Here is a 21,178-nt window from a genome sequence, read left to right on the forward strand (position 1 = left end):
CTTTACAGTTTGTTATAAGACACACTACTCAACAACTACTATTAACATATAAATAATTTTGTTTTGGTGTGAAATATAAATCAATATTATACTATGAATATGCTAAAGTATAAATCTTTCTTTACATGATTCAGATACAAAAAATGCTTCTTGGGTAGATTTGTTCTTATTAGTGATCGAAGGTAGATTTAAACAAAATAATGTATAGCCCATACTTTATTGATTATAAAAGATTACAATGTTTTTTAACGATGGTTTTAAAACGGAATAAAACTAGTGTCATTTACCACCCATAAGACTGTTCATTCCACTTGAACCTTGTTGTAATTGACGCATCATGTTGTGTAAACCTGACATTCCCCCCATTTGTTGAAGAATACGGGGATCCATCATTTTAGCCATTTGTTGATTAAGTTTGGCCATTTGGGTTTGGTTAACATTCTTGGCCATGTCGCCGCCTTTGAATAATCCTTTAATACCGCCCATCTTTTTAACTACAGCTGCAAATTTCGTGTATTGAGAAATGAGGTCTTTTACATCTCTTTCAGTTACGCCAGAGCCTTGTGCCACTCTTGTGATGCGTGTCGGCTGCTTTGAGAACAATTTGGCTCCATCGCGATGATCCAGTTCACCCTCATTCATTGAATCCATTATGGTCATAAGACGCTTCAATTTTGCCATTGATTCCTGTTCACTGCCCTTAGACATTAAATCTTGGGAAAATCCAGGAATCATTCCCTATAACAGAAAAATATAAAATAACAACTATGTTGACATTAGATTGTACATTTCTTACTAGGCTCAACACTTTCAAACTTTAAGTCTGATCTAGTCGCAACTTATATTAAAATTATATAAATATTATACCAATTTACCCATAACATTTATTTATTAATAAGAATGATACATAAATCACTTACACTAATTAACATGTCAAATTCAATGTTAACATAAATTATTTAAAATAGTATATTACCATAATTTGAGAAAATGGTCCCATTTTCATTATATTTTGAAATTGTTCATACATAGCCCTCAGTGTAAACTGTCCATGCTTCAGTTTTTCTAATAATTCATCATTGTCATCCAGTTTCAACTCATTGACCTTATCCAGAAGTCCTTCAATATCTCCCATACCCAAAAGCTTATTTATAAAAGGTTTTGTCTTGAATGGTTCCAGGTCATCTATATGTTCTCCTGTACCAATGAAAATGATTGGACTTTGTGTGGCAGCAACACTGAAAAAAATGTTATACAGTAAATAAGTGTGAGTAGTGAGGTAGTATTATTTATTGTAACTAATGTTTGCAGATTTTTTTTTAATTATGTGTGTATTATTATGTCCACATGTACATAATTTGTAATTAATCAATTATAAAGTAAATAATTGCTAGTAGCAACACTAACAATACAGGCAATATTAATCTACCCAATCCATCATGAGACTTTCATACCTTTCTTACTAAATATAGGTGAGATGATAAAATATGGTGTCGATTTTACATGTCGCCAAGCATGCCATAAGAAATACAACTTCAAAAATCATAATTTATGTATGGAACATGAAATATTACCCTTGATATTTTATAGGGTTAATAAGCAAAATGTTTCAAAAGTATTATTACAATTTATTATTATAATGATTACAATGCTAATTATTCTACTTACGCTGACAATGCACCACCTCCCTTGGCATGGCCATCTAATTTGGTAATGATAACTGAACCAATGTCCACTTTTTCTTTGAAAGCACGAGCTTGTCCTTCACAAGCCTGACCAATTGTCGCATCCATAACGAATATTATATTATCTGGTTTCTGCAATTATATTTACATATTTGTAACTACACAATTACTAAAATTATACATAATATAATTACCCTAAAGGTATAAAACAAAAATTGATATATTTTTTGCATATACTCCAAACTATCTATTTTTTTAACCTCTTGATTTTCAGGCGGATTTGATTAGAATGCAACTGTTTTAAGGTACTTACAAATCAATATAGGTGGCCCCAAACAGAATTTAAGGTTTAGTTATAAAAGTAAATTAAGTTCAATTGCGAATATAGTTCAAACTGTGCCCAGCATAGAGCTATTTCTGATGCTTATATACTTACTTTAGTCTGTTACTGGGTATAGTGGATAATAAAACTTAACAGTGATTTAGGCATTATATAATAATTCCTAACCCTATCCAATAGCTTTCTTATTGGTATTATTGTTTTTAATCAAAAAGAAAAATAAGTATGTATTATGTTTAAATAACTTACAACAGCATTTGCAACAGCCAACATCTCCTCAAACAGTGACTCCTCTTGCTTGTGGCGACCACTGGTGTCCACTATGATCATCTCAAAGCCCTCCTTCTTGAACATCTCCACACCTGTTGTTGCTATCACAACTGGATCTACTTCTGTGTAACTGAAATCAAAATAATAATGGTGTTCTTAAGGACAAAGTTAAAGACATGGAAGTAATAAAATCATTTCATTAATGTTTTTAATACCCCACAGTGTGGCTTTAGTAAGGCTTTGTCATTGTCAATACAATATAAAAACATTAATATGTTTAACGCTAATAGCACATTTATTTTTTCACGAGCTTTTGCCCGCGGCTTCGCTTGCGTTATAAAGTAATATTTTCATCCCCTATTTTATCCCCTTAGGGGTAGAATTGATCAAAATCCTTTATCCATGCCACATTTTAGCCCGTTCCGTCCAGTGGTTTGGGCTGTGCGTTGATAGATCACTATGTCAGTCAGTCACCTTTGAGTTATATATATTTAGATATATCACAAATCTACAAGTTTGCTGTGTTCCAATTTAAAGGGTGAAGGTTTTATCTAGTATACAGTATTTCAACTTAGTTCTCAGGGGTAACTGCACCTTTGGCTGTCCTCATATAGAACTACAATTACATTTGGAGTTGATTACAGATGTCAGAAGTGGTCTACATACATACTTTCAACTTCAATTTAGTAATAAAAAGAATATTACAAAAGAAAGTACCTTCCATAAAACGGTATTCTGGCCTTTGTACAATTCTGTTTAACCTGGTCATAAGCACCAGCTCGGAAGGTATCTGCACAGACCAGGCATGACTTCCAGTTCTTCCTCAGGTAGTGGTAGGCAAGCTTTGTACATGTTGTAGTCTTACCAGACCCTTGCAGACCCACAAACATTATGACATTGGGTTTCCCTTTCACTGGTTGGTAGGGCTTTACACCTGGATCCACTAACTGTAAAGATACATATAATTAAAAATCTGGGTGGTATTGCATTTAAGAAATCATATAAAATCACAGTTTGTTCTAGTGCCAAACCCCTGAAACTTCAAAGTACTCTCTGAGAAAAAAATTACATGCCCTTGTTTGTGAATTAAAATATAAGGTGAAGAACATATATAGTATTAATAATAAAAATCAACAAGCAACCTATAGTAAAGTAAAGATACAAATATATGTGTTAACATGTAAGAGAAATATGCATTGTCATTGCCGTAAAGGTTGAAACTATGTATTGGAATAAGATATATAATACAATAGGCAGCAAGATAGTCCTCAAATAAATTACCATAACCACATTATATCTCTTAATTACCTTATGAAGTTACTACAAAAAAACTGTCAAAAACATTTTGTATAGGAAAGTCATATAAGTATTAGAATGAATTTATTATTAATTTAGAAAGTATATTATAACCTTAAGTCGAATATTAATTTAACTTAAATATAAATAGGGTAAAATAGAAATAGAGTACAACTATGACTTTGGAATACTACTCCTAATTTTATATTACAATATGAAAAAAATCTTATTAGATTAAAAAATAAAATATTGCAAAAGAGACAAAGCTGCAATTAAATGCTCAATAATACAATTCAGTTACTTAGTTTTAAATAATAATATGGTTATAAGGTTATTGAGAAATACAATTGTGTAAGCTGATAAGTAACAGTAGTACAATAACATGTACTACTAGCACTATCAACATAATTCTAGCACTATTTGTTTAAAAACTACTGTAAATAATTCAAGGATATTTAATAAAACGGAACGATGTTTTTACCTTAACAAGTTCTTTGAATACAGCTGATTGTATCATGCGCCTCTTGTTGAGGCCCCCAGCCATCTCATCGAAATCAATGACTGCACGGACATTTTCACGAAGATTCTTCACTAGACGAATATTTACATCTGCTTCTAATAGTGCAGCACATATTTGCTTTAGCATAGAATTCAAGACCTGAAATAGTACACAATTTATCGTCACTGTCACATGCCTTCATAAGAAAACGAATACATAAATTAACACGTAAATGTATAAATTACTTTACCTCTTCATTGATTATAGTCGCCCGACTTAGGGACTGTAGTGCAGTGGTTATTTTTCGACCTAAATCTGCTAAAACCATTTTGGGAGCTTATTTTTATTTTGACGTAAGACCACTATGGAACACTTCGGTTGGAAGAAGTTGAAATTACAAAAGCTGAGTATATAAAAGGATTTGTGACATTTTTTTATATTTCTATCCAGTGCCACAACACATTAATGTAATCTAAATCTAAATAAGTTTGCTATAAATCACACAAATTGAACAAATCAACCACGACGTGAACGTCGAATAAATTACTACATCGACACGTCAAACGTCAAATACGAAACGTTCCGTTTTGTTTATCTTTGTCTTACTATGATTGAGTTCTTTTAACACGAGTGTATAGTAAATTAAGTGTATTTTACACATTAACTCACTAAATTAAAATAAAACTTGTACATTATTTAAAGAAAGTGAAAATAAATTTTACTATTTCTATTTAAAAAAATCGGTAATAAAATAAAACGGTAAAAGAAAGATACATCACTAAAAGGACATCTCTAGTAACCCGACCATAGATGAAAAAAACAAATTTCGCTTTGTAATCGGCAGTAGTCAGCAAATTTTATTCATATTCCATTTTAAATAGGAAATAATTTGTTAATTTAGTGAAAGAGTATGGTGAGCATTACTTTACCTGCAGTTATAATTGTGTTAAATCAAACTGCATATATTGAAAGTTCTTGTTTTTGTAAAATAGGGTCAGAATCAATCAGGAGGTGGTAGTGGTGGAGACAAAAAAGATGACAAAGATAAGAAGAAGAAATACGAGCCTCCAATACCCACTAGGGTTGGTAAGAAGAAGCGTAAGGCAAAGGGACCTGACGCCGCCCTGAAGTTGCCGCAGGTGACGCCACACACACGATGCAGGTTGAAGCTCCTAAAGTTGGAGAGAATCAAGGACTACTTGCTGATGGAGGAGGAGTTCATCCGCAACCAAGAGAGACTGAAGCCCCAGGAAGAAAAGATTGAGGAGGAGAGGTCTAAGGTATGTTTTTTTTGGTTTTTTTAAGTAATCAGTAACTAATAGGAGTGCTGTGTTCCTAGTATCTGTATAAGCATAGTCCCTGTTAAAATTATACAAAAAATGTAAAATATAAATATGTATTAACATCATTATGTATCAACACAGTCCAAATAGACATTCTGAGCCATGCCCAGCAATGGGAGAGTCATGGGTTGATGAGTAGATTTCAACTTCTAAGTTGTATGTTATAAATAGTATACAGAATACACTTATATTCAATACTACTTGTTATGATTTAGCTCAGTGACAAATAACTATTTCTTTTGTCTTAAAGTATGAAATGTCTGTTTACAATACCTTTTCTTTCTCTTATTTAAGGTTGATGACCTGAGAGGCACTCCCATGTCAGTGGGCAACCTGGAGGAGATAATAGATGACAACCATGCTATTGTCTCTACATCTGTCGGCAGTGAGCACTATGTGAGCATACTGTCCTTCGTGGACAAAGATCAGCTGGAACCTGGCTGCTCAGTACTCCTGAACCATAAGGTAATAAACTTAATGTTAATTGGTAATTATTTATATGTGCCAAATATGTTAAATGTGGTCATTCTAGTAAAGCAGAGTAGAGGTTTCTGCATTTAATTTTGTTTTTTAATTAGAGATCTCGAAGAATAAGGATGAAGAACTTTTGCTCTTTATGTTAGAAATATAACAATTGATTTGATTAAAACTTTATTGACCATATTTTAAATATTGTGATTATAATCAAGGTTAACCATTATTATGATTGAATGTATGTATGGTATAAATTTGTACAAAATATTCATTGCTGATAAGATATATTAATTATTCATCATAATATAAATTATGTCAATATATTTTATGGCAATTAAGTTAATTTTATGCACAATGTATGCATATTTATTACTAGAAGGAATATTCAGGCTAAAATGTTGAACATAAAGTATTTACGACATTTTAAGCTTAGATACTGTATTCACTTGTTTCAATTATGTTATGATATAGGTCCATGCTGTTGTGGGTGTGCTTGGTGATGATACAGACCCAATGGTGTCTGTGATGAAGTTAGAGAAGGCCCCACAGGAGACTTACGCTGATATTGGTGGCCTGGACACACAAATACAGGAAATAAAGGTAATATCTCTTTTTGAAAATGTGTTTTGTTATACTCATGTGTGACTTTGTCTTTTACAACATAAATTCACACATTTTTACAAACCTGCAATAGAATGCTTTTTTAAATGTATGTATGAGTATTTCTTTAGCATAGTTTATTGGCTTGTTGAATTTTAATTATGAATATTAAATAATGATTTTTTTTAGCCTAATGAAAGTGAAATTGTTTACATTAAATTAAAAAAAACTTACAATGGCATCTTTAAGACATATTTATCCAGTCTTTTTGTTTTCAGAAGAATTCTGAGCATATTCTACATTATAGTTGTTAACAAAGAAGCAGAATTTAATTCTGCAAATCTATGAATACTTCTGTCCATCGCTAATCTGCTGTTTTTTCTAAGGAATCTGTGGAGTTACCTCTGACCCACCCTGAGTATTACGAGGAGATGGGCATCAAGCCACCCAAAGGAGTGATCTTGTACGGTCCCCCTGGAACTGGCAAAACTTTACTGGCTAAAGCGGTGGCCAATCAAACATCGGCGACATTCCTTCGTGTTGTTGGATCTGAACTGATTCAGAAGTATTTGGTAAATATATTATACTTTTTTTTTTAATTTGAAGCCTTACTAAAGATAGCTAGCTCTAAAGCCTATTTAAGTTTTGGATTCCTAAAATAAATTACCATGTGCTAGTAAAGGATAACACAGGATTTACAAAAAGATGTAATTAAATAATTATACAATATTACAATAATACTAGAAAAGATTAAGTATGAAGGACTTTAAAAAAATACAATGGCTACTTATTACGTTATTTATCTATAAAACAGCAATAATGACTAAAGAATTTTTTCACAGGGCGATGGGCCGAAACTGGTACGAGAGTTGTTCCGTGTGGCTGAAGAACACGCGCCGTCTATCGTTTTTATAGACGAAATTGATGCTGTAGGGACAAAGCGGTAAAATTCTGTTCTTAGTTTTGTTATGGACCTATCAAAGAAACTAGAGCTAACGTCTGTATTAGATGACATTAATATTATTGTGTAAAATGTAAAAATGCACCTCCAACAATTTAATTTACATGTAGTAAAGTCGTTTCTTTTAAAGAGAATTGAACTATTATAAATTATTGGGACAAATGGTCTCCCCCTTTCATTCATATACTTTTAAAATTAAGTTACTAATGATATTATTTATAATTGTCTTATTTCAGTTATGACTCGAATTCTGGTGGAGAAAGAGAAATCCAAAGAACTATGTTGGAGCTTCTCAACCAGTTAGATGGCTTCGATTCTCGTGGTGATGTCAAGGTAAGTTTTACATATAAAATTTGTAAGGTCTAGCTTATTCTAGGTTTAAATTACGACTGTATTTTCGACTTTAAAAGCGGTGGATTTCTTGGTTATTCAACTGCAATGCCACCATAACATCATCTATTTTTGCCTAACAATAGCAGTATTTTCCCTGCTTTGTTGTTTGATGAGTATGGTGACTTTGTTTATTCCTGTTTTTTGGCCAATTTAAATAATATTGCTAATATTACTTACCAACATGTTACCAATTAACTGCATGCTCATTTGCCACTTTCTTGCACAAAATAATCTGTAGCTTTAGTTATTGAAAATATATTTTTTCATTCTAGGTGATAATGGCTACAAACCGAATAGAAACATTAGATCCAGCTCTCATCCGTCCAGGTCGTATTGACAGGAAGATAGAGTTCCCACTTCCTGATGAAAAAACCAAGAGGCGAATCTTCACTATCCATACTTCAAGGATGACATTAGCTGATGATGTCAACCTTTCTGAACTTATTATGTCTAAGGATGATCTTTCTGGCGCTGATATTAAGGTAGAGTGAACTGATGGGAAGAAACAATAATAAAAAATCATTAAAGATAAAATATTTAATACAACTGATGGTATAAACAAGATGTTTTGTATTCAAATTTAATACCAGACTAACTACTTCATGTTTATTTTTTTGCAGGCAATATGCACTGAAGCAGGTTTGATGGCATTGCGAGAGCGGCGTATGAAAGTCACCAATGAAGATTTCAAAAAGTCTAAGGAGAGTGTACTATACCGCAAGAAGGAGGGTACCCCTGAAGGACTCTACCTTTAAATTTACTTTAATAAAGTTCTGTAATGAATAATAATAGTAGTTTGCTTTCCAAGCCTAAACAGTCAATTATGTATTTATATTGTGCAAAAATATTGAAAATTGTGCAAAGATTGAACGAAAGTTTGAGCGAGTTTATTTTTTTATAGCATCGTGTAGAGTTAGTATTGCGTAATATTTTTACTCAAATCATTTTTTAATTAAAAATAGGTTCTTTACAGAGTACTTTTTGAACGTCAATACATCTACTGCCACTTTTCAAGATGTTTCTTTATGGAGATAACTATTCTCAATTTCTGACTGAACACGAAAACATTGTGCAGTTAGTAACCATTATTGTGCAATATAATTAATTGCTCGTTTGGAGTCAGAGCGCTTTTCAATCTTATTGTATATTAAAAAGTATTGTACAATGTTATTGTAGGCCTAGAGGCAGCCTAAGATTAAAACGTCTAATCTTGACGATTTATTTTGTCATAATAAATATTTCTTTTACACTGTTAGTTTCTTTAATAGAAATTTAAAACACAAATATTGCTTACTTACTTTGGCCAAAGATTAAGTTTGGCCATACAACGCGGCAACGCAGCCAGCATTCTTGGGACTCTACCGGGAGGCAGTGATTTGGACTCATTGTTTTATATTTAATTATTTAAGTTTTAATATTTCTTTTTTTGTTTAAATTATATTTTTTGTGTATATTGTGTATAGATTTTAAGTTTGTAAATAGATAGATATATTATGTATAATTGTTACTTAATTAAAATGATTAAAATAAATGAATTTGTAAAAAACTAAAAAAAAAAAAAAAAAAATATTGCTCTATATACTCTATGAAATTGAATTTTCTCCTGTTTGATAATTCAAACATCATCTAAAAAAATTATAAGGTATGTACATATGGACAAAAAAATGATTATTCATTTTATTATAACAAAACAATACATGATAATTTACGTTTTGGCTTTATAATTCGTTAACCTTTGCTTCAAGTAAGAGTCAGATGACAAAAATATTTTATCATCTGTGACTCATTTTTTTGCATTATTTTGTGTTTTGCTGTCGCTGCACTAACACTGCATCGAACCGAAGTAAAACTTAAAACGTAGTGGATAAACAGTGTTTCATTACATATTTCGTTATTAATCATAATGTTTGTGATAGTAATATGAATGAGTGACACCGATAGCGATTGTAACGTGACCGAGCACACTGCACTCATGGACGGCCACATCGCAGAATCACGCCCCGATAGGGAGATCGCTGAACGGATTGCGAGGAAGCGAAAAACTAAATCGGAATCCCAGCCCTCTTATGGTGTAAGTGTAGCTCGTATATCGTACTAAATGACACGTCACATATTATGCATGAATATTTCTATATACTTTGAATACCTTCGAATTTATTTTATAATGCTTGTTATATTGTAAGTATATGAGTCATGAGAACCAGATATTTATTTAATACTCTAACAAAGCATTGGAGTATAGCTGTAGTAGTAATGACGGGTAATATTCATAAACTTGAATGAGATTTCTTTAGTTTTTGTTATAGGCACATATACAAATTGTATTATTTATTTAGTCTACTTTCTGCTTGTGTAGGCTGTCTTATAAAAACGGTATTTAAGGGTTAAGGACATGAGTTGTAGTTGTAGCCTATAAATTGCTGCCTTTGCAATAGCAGGGTTGTCTATCTTCTAATGTTAATGACTTAATGTTATTGTAGTAATGTGTATAACATTATATAATATAATATCATTTTTAAGGTAATCATTGCCTATATATATATTACACACCTTCATACTCTTCGTACTTTAACAATTAAAGCATAACATAGAAAGGCTTTAGAGAAACTGCCTTTTTTGTTTATGCCTACTACAGCATGATGCATAAGATGAGAAATAAATTGTATAATATTGTATTTGTTTCTTTCTTTTGCAGAGTGTAGTACAGATTGCAGGTGGCAGTTCAAGTGCGAGTGGGTCGGACCCAAACGTCCCCAGTGCGTCGGGTCCAGCTGAGCTGCAGATTGAGGAGTTGGAGCTCAAGTATGGAGCCCGACACGTCATCAAGCTCTTTGTGCCGGTCACATTGTGTATGATTGTTGTTGTAGCGACCATATCCTCTATCAACTTCTACTCAGTTAAGGATATTTATCTGTAAGTATTTTGGTATAAAAATTGCACTAGAATAAGTTTGTAGTTTTGAATGCGGCATCAAATCTTAATAACCTAGGAGCACCTGAGAATCAACATCTATTTTTCTTTCCTTTATCCTCTCTTTATCCATTCATTTTTCTTTTCAATGACTGAAGTGATTACATTCTATGTATTGAAAGTTGGTAGAAGGAGTGTGGTTCAACCAGGATGGAATGAAGCAGTTCTTGCATTTCGGTGAAAGACAGTGGTTGCTAGCTTATTTACATTATGAGGTGTCTATGTTACTTCTCTTCAGGCTTGAGGCAAAACCCCTGTTGAGTTGGGATACAGAGAGCCTTAGAAGACCACATACCATCAAGTGTACTGCTCCCTTGTTTGTTACTGACATCTTATAGAAATTAATAATTTTTTCAGAGTCTATACACCATTCCACGAAGAGAGTCCAAACACAGCGACAAAAATATGGAATGCTCTGGCAAATTCATTAATACTTCTGGGTGTGATAGCATTGATGACAGTCGTACTGATATTGCTCTACAAAAAGAGATTTTACAAAACCATAAATGGATGGCTCATAATGTCGTCGCTCATGTTGCTGTTCTTGTTCTCATATCTGTATATAGAGTAAGTATCTGTTTATTTTTTGTACTAGATGACTAATAAAATTCTGAATAAAAATGCTTCAAAGAGTAGAAAATTTTAGGGTTTTTATACAAGCTTATGCAATGGTAACTTTTATGATCTAAGATGGGATGGAAAAACTAAAATTGTGTTAAACCAGATTATGAGGAATTCTTAAGACTTGATTTGCATATAATATACATACTTATAGTTTTATACTATTTTAAAAATATTAGGGAATATCTTTTATTCATTTGAATTTAAAGAAAGTGAACATTCCATTCAACAGGTAATCCATGGTAGTTTCATATTCAGTCATGCACGAATTGATTTGAGTCATCTTGCTGGCATTATTTAACAATATTTTATTATTAGTGGGGTTTGGTTATTCGTGAATATGATATTGTAGTCATACCTGGAACTTTTTTTTAAACTCCACTGCATGAAAGACTATCTGAATTGTAAAAGATATGTAAACCAGTAATGTCAAAAAGTTGACAAAAAAATCCTGTGTATTTGAATTTTGCAGCACTATAACATACCCCTTAAATAATTTCGCGACAAGTTATACCTTACATACGCCAATGCCTATGATAGAGGAATTATGAGTAGGAATTATTTTATGATATATTCAATGTATTCTATGTTATTTGCAGAGAAGCATTGCGAGCATACAACATACCTATGGATTATATCACACTGGCAGTTGTTATGTGGAATTTTGGTGTGATGGGCATGATAGTGATTCACTGGAAGGGTCCTTTGCGGCTGCAGCAGGCCTACCTGATCTTCATAGCAGCACTTATGGCGCTAGTTTTCATCAAACATCTGCCTGAATGGACTACTTGGGCCGTTCTCGCAGTCATCTCAATCTGGGGTAAAGTATTTAATTATTTATAACTTTATTCATTTTTCTTTACTCTATCCCTATATTATAATGGAGTATCTCATTTGAGAAGTCCTCGAAAGCGGCACCGATGCCTCGGGGGGGCTGCTCTTTATTTGTTTCTTTGTGTTTGATTTTCTTAAATGTAGTACCGAGCCTGGGCGCTGCCGTCGTGACACATTTATGTCTGCCCATGTTTACATGATCTAATCCCAAAAACTATTTCATATCAAGACTATTGTGTTACTTTCTGTGTGATATTCAACGTTTGTAAGATTGTTGCTTCACCGAATTTATTTCATCGGCATTTTAAACAAATATACAATGAATAGATTTTAATACTCCTTGTACATTTGTTTTTCAGATTTGGTAGCTGTGTTAACGCCAAAGGGACCACTGAGGATATTAGTTGAGACTGCTCAAGAAAGGAACGAACCAATATTTCCAGCTTTAATTTATTCCTGTGAGTAATTTGTGCAGTAGGTGAAAGGGTCGGTGGTAAATTACTCTTAGGGAAGTTTGGTATTCATAAAAATGAATAACGATCAATATTTTATTGTACAAGTACGATAGAAATGTTTAAAAAAGACAAGATGTGTGATTCATTCGAAAAATACTATGAAAACTAACGAATGTATATGATGCATTATGATATGTGTGTGACATTGTATGATAATGGGAGTTGAAAGCTCTACAAGACCCTGTATAAGACATGATAATGTATTCTACCACGAGTGTATGAGAAAATAATAATCCTAATTACCTAGTGGGGATATGAACGAAGTATAAAACGAGAAAGGAATAGTACCTACAGTATAGACCATGTCTTACAATATAGAGTGGTATGAGACTAAAGGAATGAATAAATATAACAATTTACAGAAATATCAGTATTAATACTCGTTTTTGATATTGATAATTCGGTACTGAATTGAGTCTTTAAAATCCGATATTGATCATAACTAATGTATTCATTTGGTTCTTTGGTAAAATTTATCACAAATCTGTATTTGTTGGTAACCATGGCAGTCTTCAGGTTGAATTCATACTTTATGCTCAATGCAAGTGCTTTAGCATAGGAGCATAGAGGAAATCTTAACCTATGTTCTAATTACTACTTTTATTTTATATGTGCTTTGGTGTTGTTCTCTTCTTTTAAGATTATTTCTATAATCTTCATTATTTTATTCTGTTTTTAGCTAAGCGATGTATCCTTATCTTTATAAGTATTATTTGTTTTGCATGTATATTGTTGTACATATATGTATCATGATAGAGGCACTCGACATGTACATGTATTACTGTGTCCGTGTGCATAATTACAATGGTATTAAAAGAAATATGTTTCAAATGAACTTTATTTAGTTATTTATATGATACTTATCGACTTTTACTTTAGTACCTATCAGCTCAGCTTAGACATTTTGATTATGTTATTGGAGTAGGTATCGATAGTTTATTTCGATGTCGTGTACGCGTACGTAAACATAATTACAATGGTGGTAAAATGGGTATTGGTCGAAATAAGACCTTTACTGGACGATACAGTTCGGTATAAAATTAATCACTAGTGTTTTTGGTGTCATGTAAACGTGAACATAATTACAATGGTGTTAAAAATGGCATTGTTTCGCAACGGTGCCATTGAACGAGATGTACCTGTATTATTGAATTATCATTTATGACGTACTCGGTTCAGACATCCAATGTACGTCCACCGCTTCGATATAAGTAGGTATGGATAAACGGTTAGTTCGTTTTGTTGTACTGTGGTGTTGACGTGGTATCGTTTCCCCCTGCTGGCGAGGGGGGGCGGTGGCGCGTGGCGGGACCGGGGCGAGTGTCGCGCGGGGGAGGCGTGGTGCGGCCGGGGCGCGGCGGGTGCCGGCCGGGGCGCGGCAGGTGTCGTCCGGGGCGCGTCGGGTGTCGTCTGGGGCGTGGCCGATGCCGGCCGGGGCGCGGCGGGGTTCGTCCGCGCCCGTGCCGCCGCCCGCGCCCGGTGCCGCGCTACGCCCGCGCCGGCCCCCGGCTCCGGTACTCACGAGGTATTGCGGCGCGACTCAGCGCTGTTGTACCCGGGTGTGTATGGTTCGAGTGGGTGCGCGCTATCTGAATGTATGAGTTATATGTTTTTAGTATATTTATATGTCTTTCTATGTGTATATTATGTTAGTAATATAATAGTTTTATAAATGAAACACGCAAAATTCTCATAAGTGAGGATGGTGCTTACATTTATAATTTTTTGTTGTATCCGTTCCTGATAATAATTGTACATATTGTTATACGAAAGCATATGGAAGGTAATAGAAACTTCACTGGTCCGACTGAGTTAGCTTCACCGTTGCACCAACATTTATGCCTGATAGTGGAGCGACGCTGGTTTTTGTAGTTCATGGGGTAAAAAAAAAAATAGGACGGTCTAACTTAATGTTCAGATATAATATATCATGCAGGGATAGCAGAAATAGCAATTGACACTGATTACAAATGTTAAACATTAAATCAATTGCATGTCGTGAACAATCCCTGAAGGTGGCAAATATTGGTAAAACCATGTACAAAGTGTGTAGTTATAATGAACAATAAGATAGATGTCCTATAAAGATTTAATATACATATTTATCTATAATTGACAAGCGCATATTGAAGACTGTAAGCGACGTGAATTTGTTATGTATCTTAAGGTACTAAAGTAAATACGAACTTTATTTAGAGGTACGAACTATATTTAGGTTATAACGATATTTTAAATCTGTATGATAACATCTTTAGGTGCCTCTGACTTGCATACCCGTTTGATCATGGTATTTTTTTCTGTCTACTGAGAGACGAAATAGCATCAAAGATCCTCCTCGTTTCTCTAGTATTCCTTCGGCCATTACGCTGTTTTGTGTCGAGCGTGAATTTTCCTATACTAGGTAATTTAAGTTTGAGTAATATTTAAGTATAAGATAATTTAAATATATGTTTGTTGTAAAGGAACATCTTTTGGTTTGTCTGCCATGAAACGGTCGGTACACTCTATTTCGTCTTTGACCTAAGGTCACAGGGGGCCTCCCAAATAGCCAATATATTACCCTGACATTCCTTAAGATGGGCCTATTTAGACTATGTTTCAAGGTTGTGGTAAGACCAAGACGTATGAAGTGTTCCAACTTAGATCACATGTGTGGCTGAGCTGTATGATATGACACAAAGTAATATGAACAAAAAAATAGTACAACGTGATTGATAAATTACACCATTCACTTCGTACTATTTTTTTTTTGCGCAATAATTTAACTTGGCGTGCGCACATTGCTACACACACTCTTTATAATTCAAATTATTGTAGATAGGGCATTTCACGCCAAGCGGACAGGGAAAAATAGTAAGGTTCTGAATTTTGTTCATATTGCTGTCGATTAAACTCTTAGTAGATGAGAATGTGAACATACAATATTATTTTTATACAGTGCTTATTTGTCGAGTTGAGTTGAAAATTTCACTTCTGGTTTTGGACGAGTATTTTTTTTATTTTTTTAAATAGATTTTTCTATTAAAAAATTAAAACTATTTTCTATACAAACCGCTAAATAAAATATTTTATTTAGTTTTTTTAATGTACGAAAAATTACTTTAATAAAATCATGATTTTAATTTATACCATTCTTTACAAGCTCATAACTCGATAAATAGGCACTGTATAAAAATAATATTGTGTGTTCATATTCCTATCCACTTAGAGAGATTGAGATTGAGCCCAATATGAACAAAATTCAGAACCTCACTTTTTTCCTGTCCGCTTGGCGTGAAATGCCCCAGATTAAGTTCGGTACAATAATGATTTTAATGAACGATTGTTTGTGTTGCAGCGACGGTGATGTACTGCCTGGCGGCGGCGCCGCGCACGGGCTCGGGCGCGGCGGGCGAAGGTGAGCACGCCGCGCGCGAGCTGCGCCCCCTCAACCCGCGCGGTCCGTGCCTCTCTACCGTACCCGGTTGCCGCGGTTTGCCGCCCAGTGCCGCTTTTGTCGTCACTTTGCCGCACTCGATGCGTCACCACGCGCGTTGTGTCGAAATGCTTGTTCAAATGCATTCCATCCGCCTCCACTGTTTTGGATGACTTGTTTTAGTATCGTAGCGTGGGTTTGCGCCGACTGGGGTGAAAGTGGAATTCCCCGCCTCTATAAGGGTATTACCGACAAAAACAAGGACGACAGGAACCCCGTAAACCAAGGGCGTAAATTTAGAGCGCCCTTCTACTCCCAGCACGCTACGCCTCTAGTATGTTTGCAGTATTTGTTTGGTATACTCCAGACGTTTCCTCTTCGTACCGGATTACGTCACTAGTTACTACATTCCGTTAGTTGGATGGCATGTCTTACACTTGTTCGCATACGTTGCAACCCCAGGTCTGACTACTTTTTTTATTACGACTTTTTGTCGTCACTATTTGCTACACTCAACGCGTTGAAGTTGGATCAATTTCCCAATTATTTCGAATGGTTATTGTCGTTCCTTTCCGCTATAATCCACGCGACAAAACTCCCATAGCTTTTATCGTCAGTTAGTCACACAAGACATGTTGCAGCTTCGTTGTTTTACTTTGTCGATATTATTCGGCACACTACCGTAATTTTACCATTTTGCACGATAAGTATGTGCAAATGCGTGTAATATTTGGGCACAATGGGCTTTCATCGTTCATCGGTATTCTGCACCAATTGGGTAATCCGTGTGCTTATCTTACGTAATTGTCCGCTTTATTCATTCTACCAGCATATTTATCCATTATTGTATTCTCTGTTACTCCACGTAATTTATCTTTTGTAGTATTGTGCTGTCTGTAAAATTTGCTTATAAATGGGAGTGGGATTGTGCAATACTGTATTTAAGGGAAGTTTTTTTTTTCACTAATTCTTGGCTCTCTACCGAACAGTTTTACTCGCTCTGGGACGCTTGTGACATTTATAAATGTGTTTCATATAATTATTCGAAATATTTCTCAAGGACATTAGAAATAATTTCATACTTCTGTTATCAAACTTTAAGTTTTGTGTTTTGCTAATTCAGTAATGTTTAATGCTTTGAGCGATGTACTCCTTTGAGTTTATTATTAAAACCGCTTACATTTTTAGTGTATATTTTACGGATAAAGTTATCCCACAAACCGAAATTAATCTAACAATAATAAATTGTGTGCACTTGGGTGCATTTTTATATCTAGATACATTTAGAGTTATAGGTAAATATTTAATCAACATTCTTAGAGCGATTTCTGAATAGTTACAAAAGAACGCTAATATCTACAATTTGCTTTTGTGACGCGACTCGTTTCTATATTTAAAGCGGACTAGAAGTTTGGTGCGGATTCTACGCGTTTAAATATGTTACGTTACTCAATACGTTGGGAGTATTTCAAAATTAAACGTTACGTGTTTGTTTCGTTATATGTGAATGTTTTAAATATGTAATACAGGATCAGGTAGCGCGGAGGCGGGCGGCGACGGGCCGGCCGAGCGCAACTCGGGCGCGGAGGCGGGCTTCGACGCGGCGTGGCAGCAGCGCGCGCCCGCCGCGCCGCGCCGCCTGCGCGTCGACAGCGCCGAGCCCGCCGCCGCCCGCTACACCACGCGCGTCGAGCGCCCCGCGCCCGCGCCCGCGCCGCTACACACGCAGCAGCAGCTCGCAGACATCGAGGACGAGAGTGAGTTCACATGTAATTGTTTTTTTGTATACACGTAGCTTGTAGCAACAGCTCACCGACATCGAGGACGAGAGTAAGTTATTCTTTACAGACACGTAGCTTGGGTATCGTCTCGCAGGTGCCGCGCTCGCAGCAGCAGCTCGCCGACATCGAGGACGAGAGTGAGTTGACATGTATTTGTTTTTTGCATACACGTAACTTGTAGCAACACCTCGCTGACATCGAGGATAAAAGTAAGAAAGTAAGTTGTATGTTCTCGGTACGTAGTTTGGGAATCGGTCCATGCCGCGCCATGTCGTGCTCGCAGCAGCAGCTCGCAGACATCGAGGATGAGAGTAAGATATATGTTCTCGGTACAATAGCTCGGGAATCGACCCATGCCGTGCTCGCAGCAGCAGCTCGTCGACATCGAGGATGAGAGAGAGTTGACAGATATTTGTTCTTTGCATACATGTGGCTTGATAACCGCTACGCTCGACGATGTCGAAAATAAAAGCGAGACGCTATCACAACGCAACGTAAGTAGCACTAGTTCTACGGTTGTGAATTAATTACATATGTATGGGTTTTATTTGTCGTGTCACACCGCGCTGCGCCGACGGGCAGAAGTGGTATCGTGGTGTGTAGCCTTTGTGTATGTGTATAGCATTTGTAACGTATTTTCTTGATAGGTCAACAACACCTTTGTTTACATTTTGGACACCTAATTATTGATGAGACTATAATTCTTTATTATAATTTATTGTAAAATCCAAACGACAAGGATATATGTCAATAAAATAAAATAAATTAATTTCATACTTTAATTTTGCAGAAGGCGTCAAACTCGGCCTGGGAGATTTCATATTCTACAGCGTGTTAGTGGGTAAAGCAAGTTCATATGGAGACTGGAACACCACTCTTGCCTGTTTTGTAGCTATATTAATCGTAAGTAATTAAATATCAATTTGATGACATAAATTATTTTATCACAAAGATCTAACTATCGAAACAATTCATGCTTTTTTTTCGTAAGGTAAAAAGTATATGAAGTTGTGTATGTGTATGTAAGTATGGAAGTTGTGTATGTAAGTGAAGTATGTGCTACTAGTAAAAGTGTAAGTAACAATATTTCTATCTTAACATTTTGTTTTATGTTCCAGGGTCTATGTCTTACACTGCTACTGTTAGCGATATTCAGGAAAGCATTACCAGCTCTGCCGATCTCAATAACATTTGGCCTGATATTCTACTTCGCCACACGTAGCGTGGTCAAGCCCTTCGCGGACGCTCTCGCCGCAGAACAAATATTTATTTAGCTACCGCCACTCCTTCAATCTACTATAGAATACAGAATCAATAGATAATAATAACATAAACTATTGATACGCGCCACGCTTAGTTAATTAAACCGTTCAATAGATATATAAATTAATACGAATATTCAAACAATGTACTGTAATGTAACAATTTATGTAAATTTAACTATGCAAGAATTAATAGGACAGTCACAATTTGTTATTGAAATTACTAGAGCATCTAATAAACCAATTGTAGGTATTATAATGTAGGTGTAGTTAATTAAATTATGAATAAAACATTGCAATAAAATTGAATGGACATTTTAGTAGATACTACTTGTTAATTAATTTGTATACAACCCGTTCGTAGTAATTAATTGTGACCAATTTTTGTCTATTAAAATTTAGATAGTTTTGCTTAAATTGTTAAATGTGATAGGCAACAAATGGTTAAATTTGATTAATACTTAGGCCCGTACCAGACATAAGGAAATATTTAAACAAAAACTTTGCTCACACATTTGAACATATATTTGTTTAAATTTTTTATCCTGTCACTCATGTCATAGTCTCCTGTCAACTGGACTTTGCGCATGTGTTCCGGCGCCGCACATATTTCCAGTTTGAACGCTTTTATGTGTGCTCGAAAAATCGACACCAAATGGAAAAAAATGCAAATATTTGAAGCAAGCTTTGGACAAATACTCAAATACACGTTCTTCACTGTTTTCAAACATGCGTTCAAATGTTTGTGCCATACAGGTGTTTTAAAAATCCTCCCTGTATAATGTATATCAAGGCTCTCTATGAACGTCGAGTGCCGTAACATACAGATTCGACTACTATACACCCTAAAATTATGTTTGACAATGAAATTTAGTCGTGAGTATAAAAATCACGTAACTGTGTTTTTTATTATCCATGATAATCTAGTAAACCATACTTAGAATTTTTTCGCTACGCAGTAAAATACTAATATATGAGGCTTTAGTACTAAAACACGATTATATTGCTAAACTTACAAGCTACAAACAATTTTTCTTCTTTATTTCTAAAATAAATTATAATAAAACATACACGTTTAAGTCGATACCTTTATATTGTTAGGTATGCTCTTCCGTGCGTTCAAATGAGCTCTAATCCTATTACTGTTGCGGTGAGAACTCACGGGGCGTTTTTGTTCCAAACCATGAAAATGTAGGTAAATGACACCTGTATTGACGGCGTTATTTATTATCGCGGTGTGCGCGATTGCCTGCTTGTTCCATTATAACGGTGGGCAAATGAGATCGACCTCTTTCCGTATGATTTGCGACCGTGTTTCACAGGGTTGGGAGGTGCGGCCACCTTCATAAATGCTTAATAAAATCGCTATTCTACATCTACGTGCGAAGACGAAAGAAAAGCGTTCCGTGAGTTCTCATTTTTAATATGATATAGATCGCAGACCTGTTACAATGTTGTGTACAAAATAAAACATTTTTTTCACTTCAATACAAATAATAAGAAAGATGGTTTCCGTGTTAAATCTCTTTATTGTATATTATTCTTTAAATTATTATTTGTTGGCATCTTATTAAAGTATGACATTCCAGTAGGTCAATCCCAATTTAAAACTTATCAAGTTCAACGTTCAACTTATCAGTAATAAAAATATAAATATTTATGAATAATTTGTTTTTTTCTTTCGACACCTTGCTGCACTTTTGATAAAGTTGATTAAGAAATACTTTTGATAGTCGTAAATATTAATATCTTATGCAAACTACTCAATCTGTTAAGTCGAAAAATACTCAATACTCTATAGTATTATGAGAGTTGTAAAAAAATAAAGGTACACCGCGCATTTTCAAATAAAACTTGCAATCAAATAGCTCTCCATTTTGTTAATTAATGGATGGAGTGGAATGTTTACCGCGTGTACG

The 21,178-nt window shown here is 34.7% G+C and overlaps 3 protein-coding genes across 6 annotated transcripts; 2 read left to right on the forward strand and 1 right to left on the reverse strand.

The window, feature by feature from the left end:
* Positions 1-203: 203 nt before the first annotated feature.
* Positions 204-4,659, reverse strand: Srp54k (signal recognition particle 54k). The gene is made up of 7 exons (XM_073073715.1): positions 4,341-4,659; positions 4,073-4,249; positions 3,013-3,242; positions 2,275-2,425; positions 1,669-1,817; positions 977-1,238; positions 204-738 (listed from the first exon to the last, which is right to left on the reverse strand). Exons 1-7 carry the CDS (start codon positions 4,416-4,418, stop codon positions 280-282), a joined length of 1,506 nt encoding a protein of 501 aa, XP_072929816.1. The 5' UTR covers positions 4,419-4,659; the 3' UTR covers positions 204-279.
* A 188-nt stretch (positions 4,660-4,847) lies between these two features.
* Rpt2 (26S proteasome regulatory subunit Rpt2) lies at positions 4,848-8,650 on the forward strand. Its single transcript, XM_073073716.1, has 9 exons — positions 4,848-5,003; positions 5,083-5,370; positions 5,728-5,898; positions 6,379-6,507; positions 6,894-7,079; positions 7,350-7,450; positions 7,705-7,801; positions 8,134-8,343; positions 8,482-8,650. Exons 1-9 carry the CDS (start codon positions 5,001-5,003, stop codon positions 8,614-8,616), a joined length of 1,320 nt encoding a protein of 439 aa, XP_072929817.1. The 5' UTR covers positions 4,848-5,000; the 3' UTR covers positions 8,617-8,650.
* Positions 8,651-9,651: 1,001 nt separating this feature from the next.
* Positions 9,652-20,926, forward strand: Psn (presenilin). 4 transcript variants are annotated; one of them, XM_073073718.1, is made up of 10 exons: positions 9,652-9,932; positions 10,557-10,774; positions 11,189-11,398; positions 12,052-12,272; positions 12,646-12,744; positions 14,084-14,326; positions 16,139-16,240; positions 17,746-17,973; positions 18,788-18,900; positions 19,116-20,926. In XM_073073718.1, exons 1-10 carry the CDS (start codon positions 9,786-9,788, stop codon positions 19,269-19,271), a joined length of 1,737 nt encoding a protein of 578 aa, XP_072929819.1. In that variant the 5' UTR covers positions 9,652-9,785; the 3' UTR covers positions 19,272-20,926. The 4 variants fall into 4 exon arrangements, with proteins under 4 accessions (XP_072929819.1, XP_072929820.1, XP_072929821.1 ...); XM_073073719.1 differs by having other exon boundaries at positions 16,139-16,198; XM_073073720.1 differs by lacking the exon at positions 14,084-14,326 and having other exon boundaries at positions 9,653-9,932.
* The last annotated feature ends 252 nt before the right edge of the window (positions 20,927-21,178 follow it).

The sequence above is a fragment of the Epargyreus clarus genome, unplaced genomic scaffold (assembly GCF_041222505.1).
Source record: "Epargyreus clarus isolate Ecla_fem2 unplaced genomic scaffold, WU_Ecla_fem_2.2 ptg000006l, whole genome shotgun sequence".
NCBI lineage: Eukaryota > Metazoa > Arthropoda > Insecta > Lepidoptera > Hesperiidae > Epargyreus > Epargyreus clarus.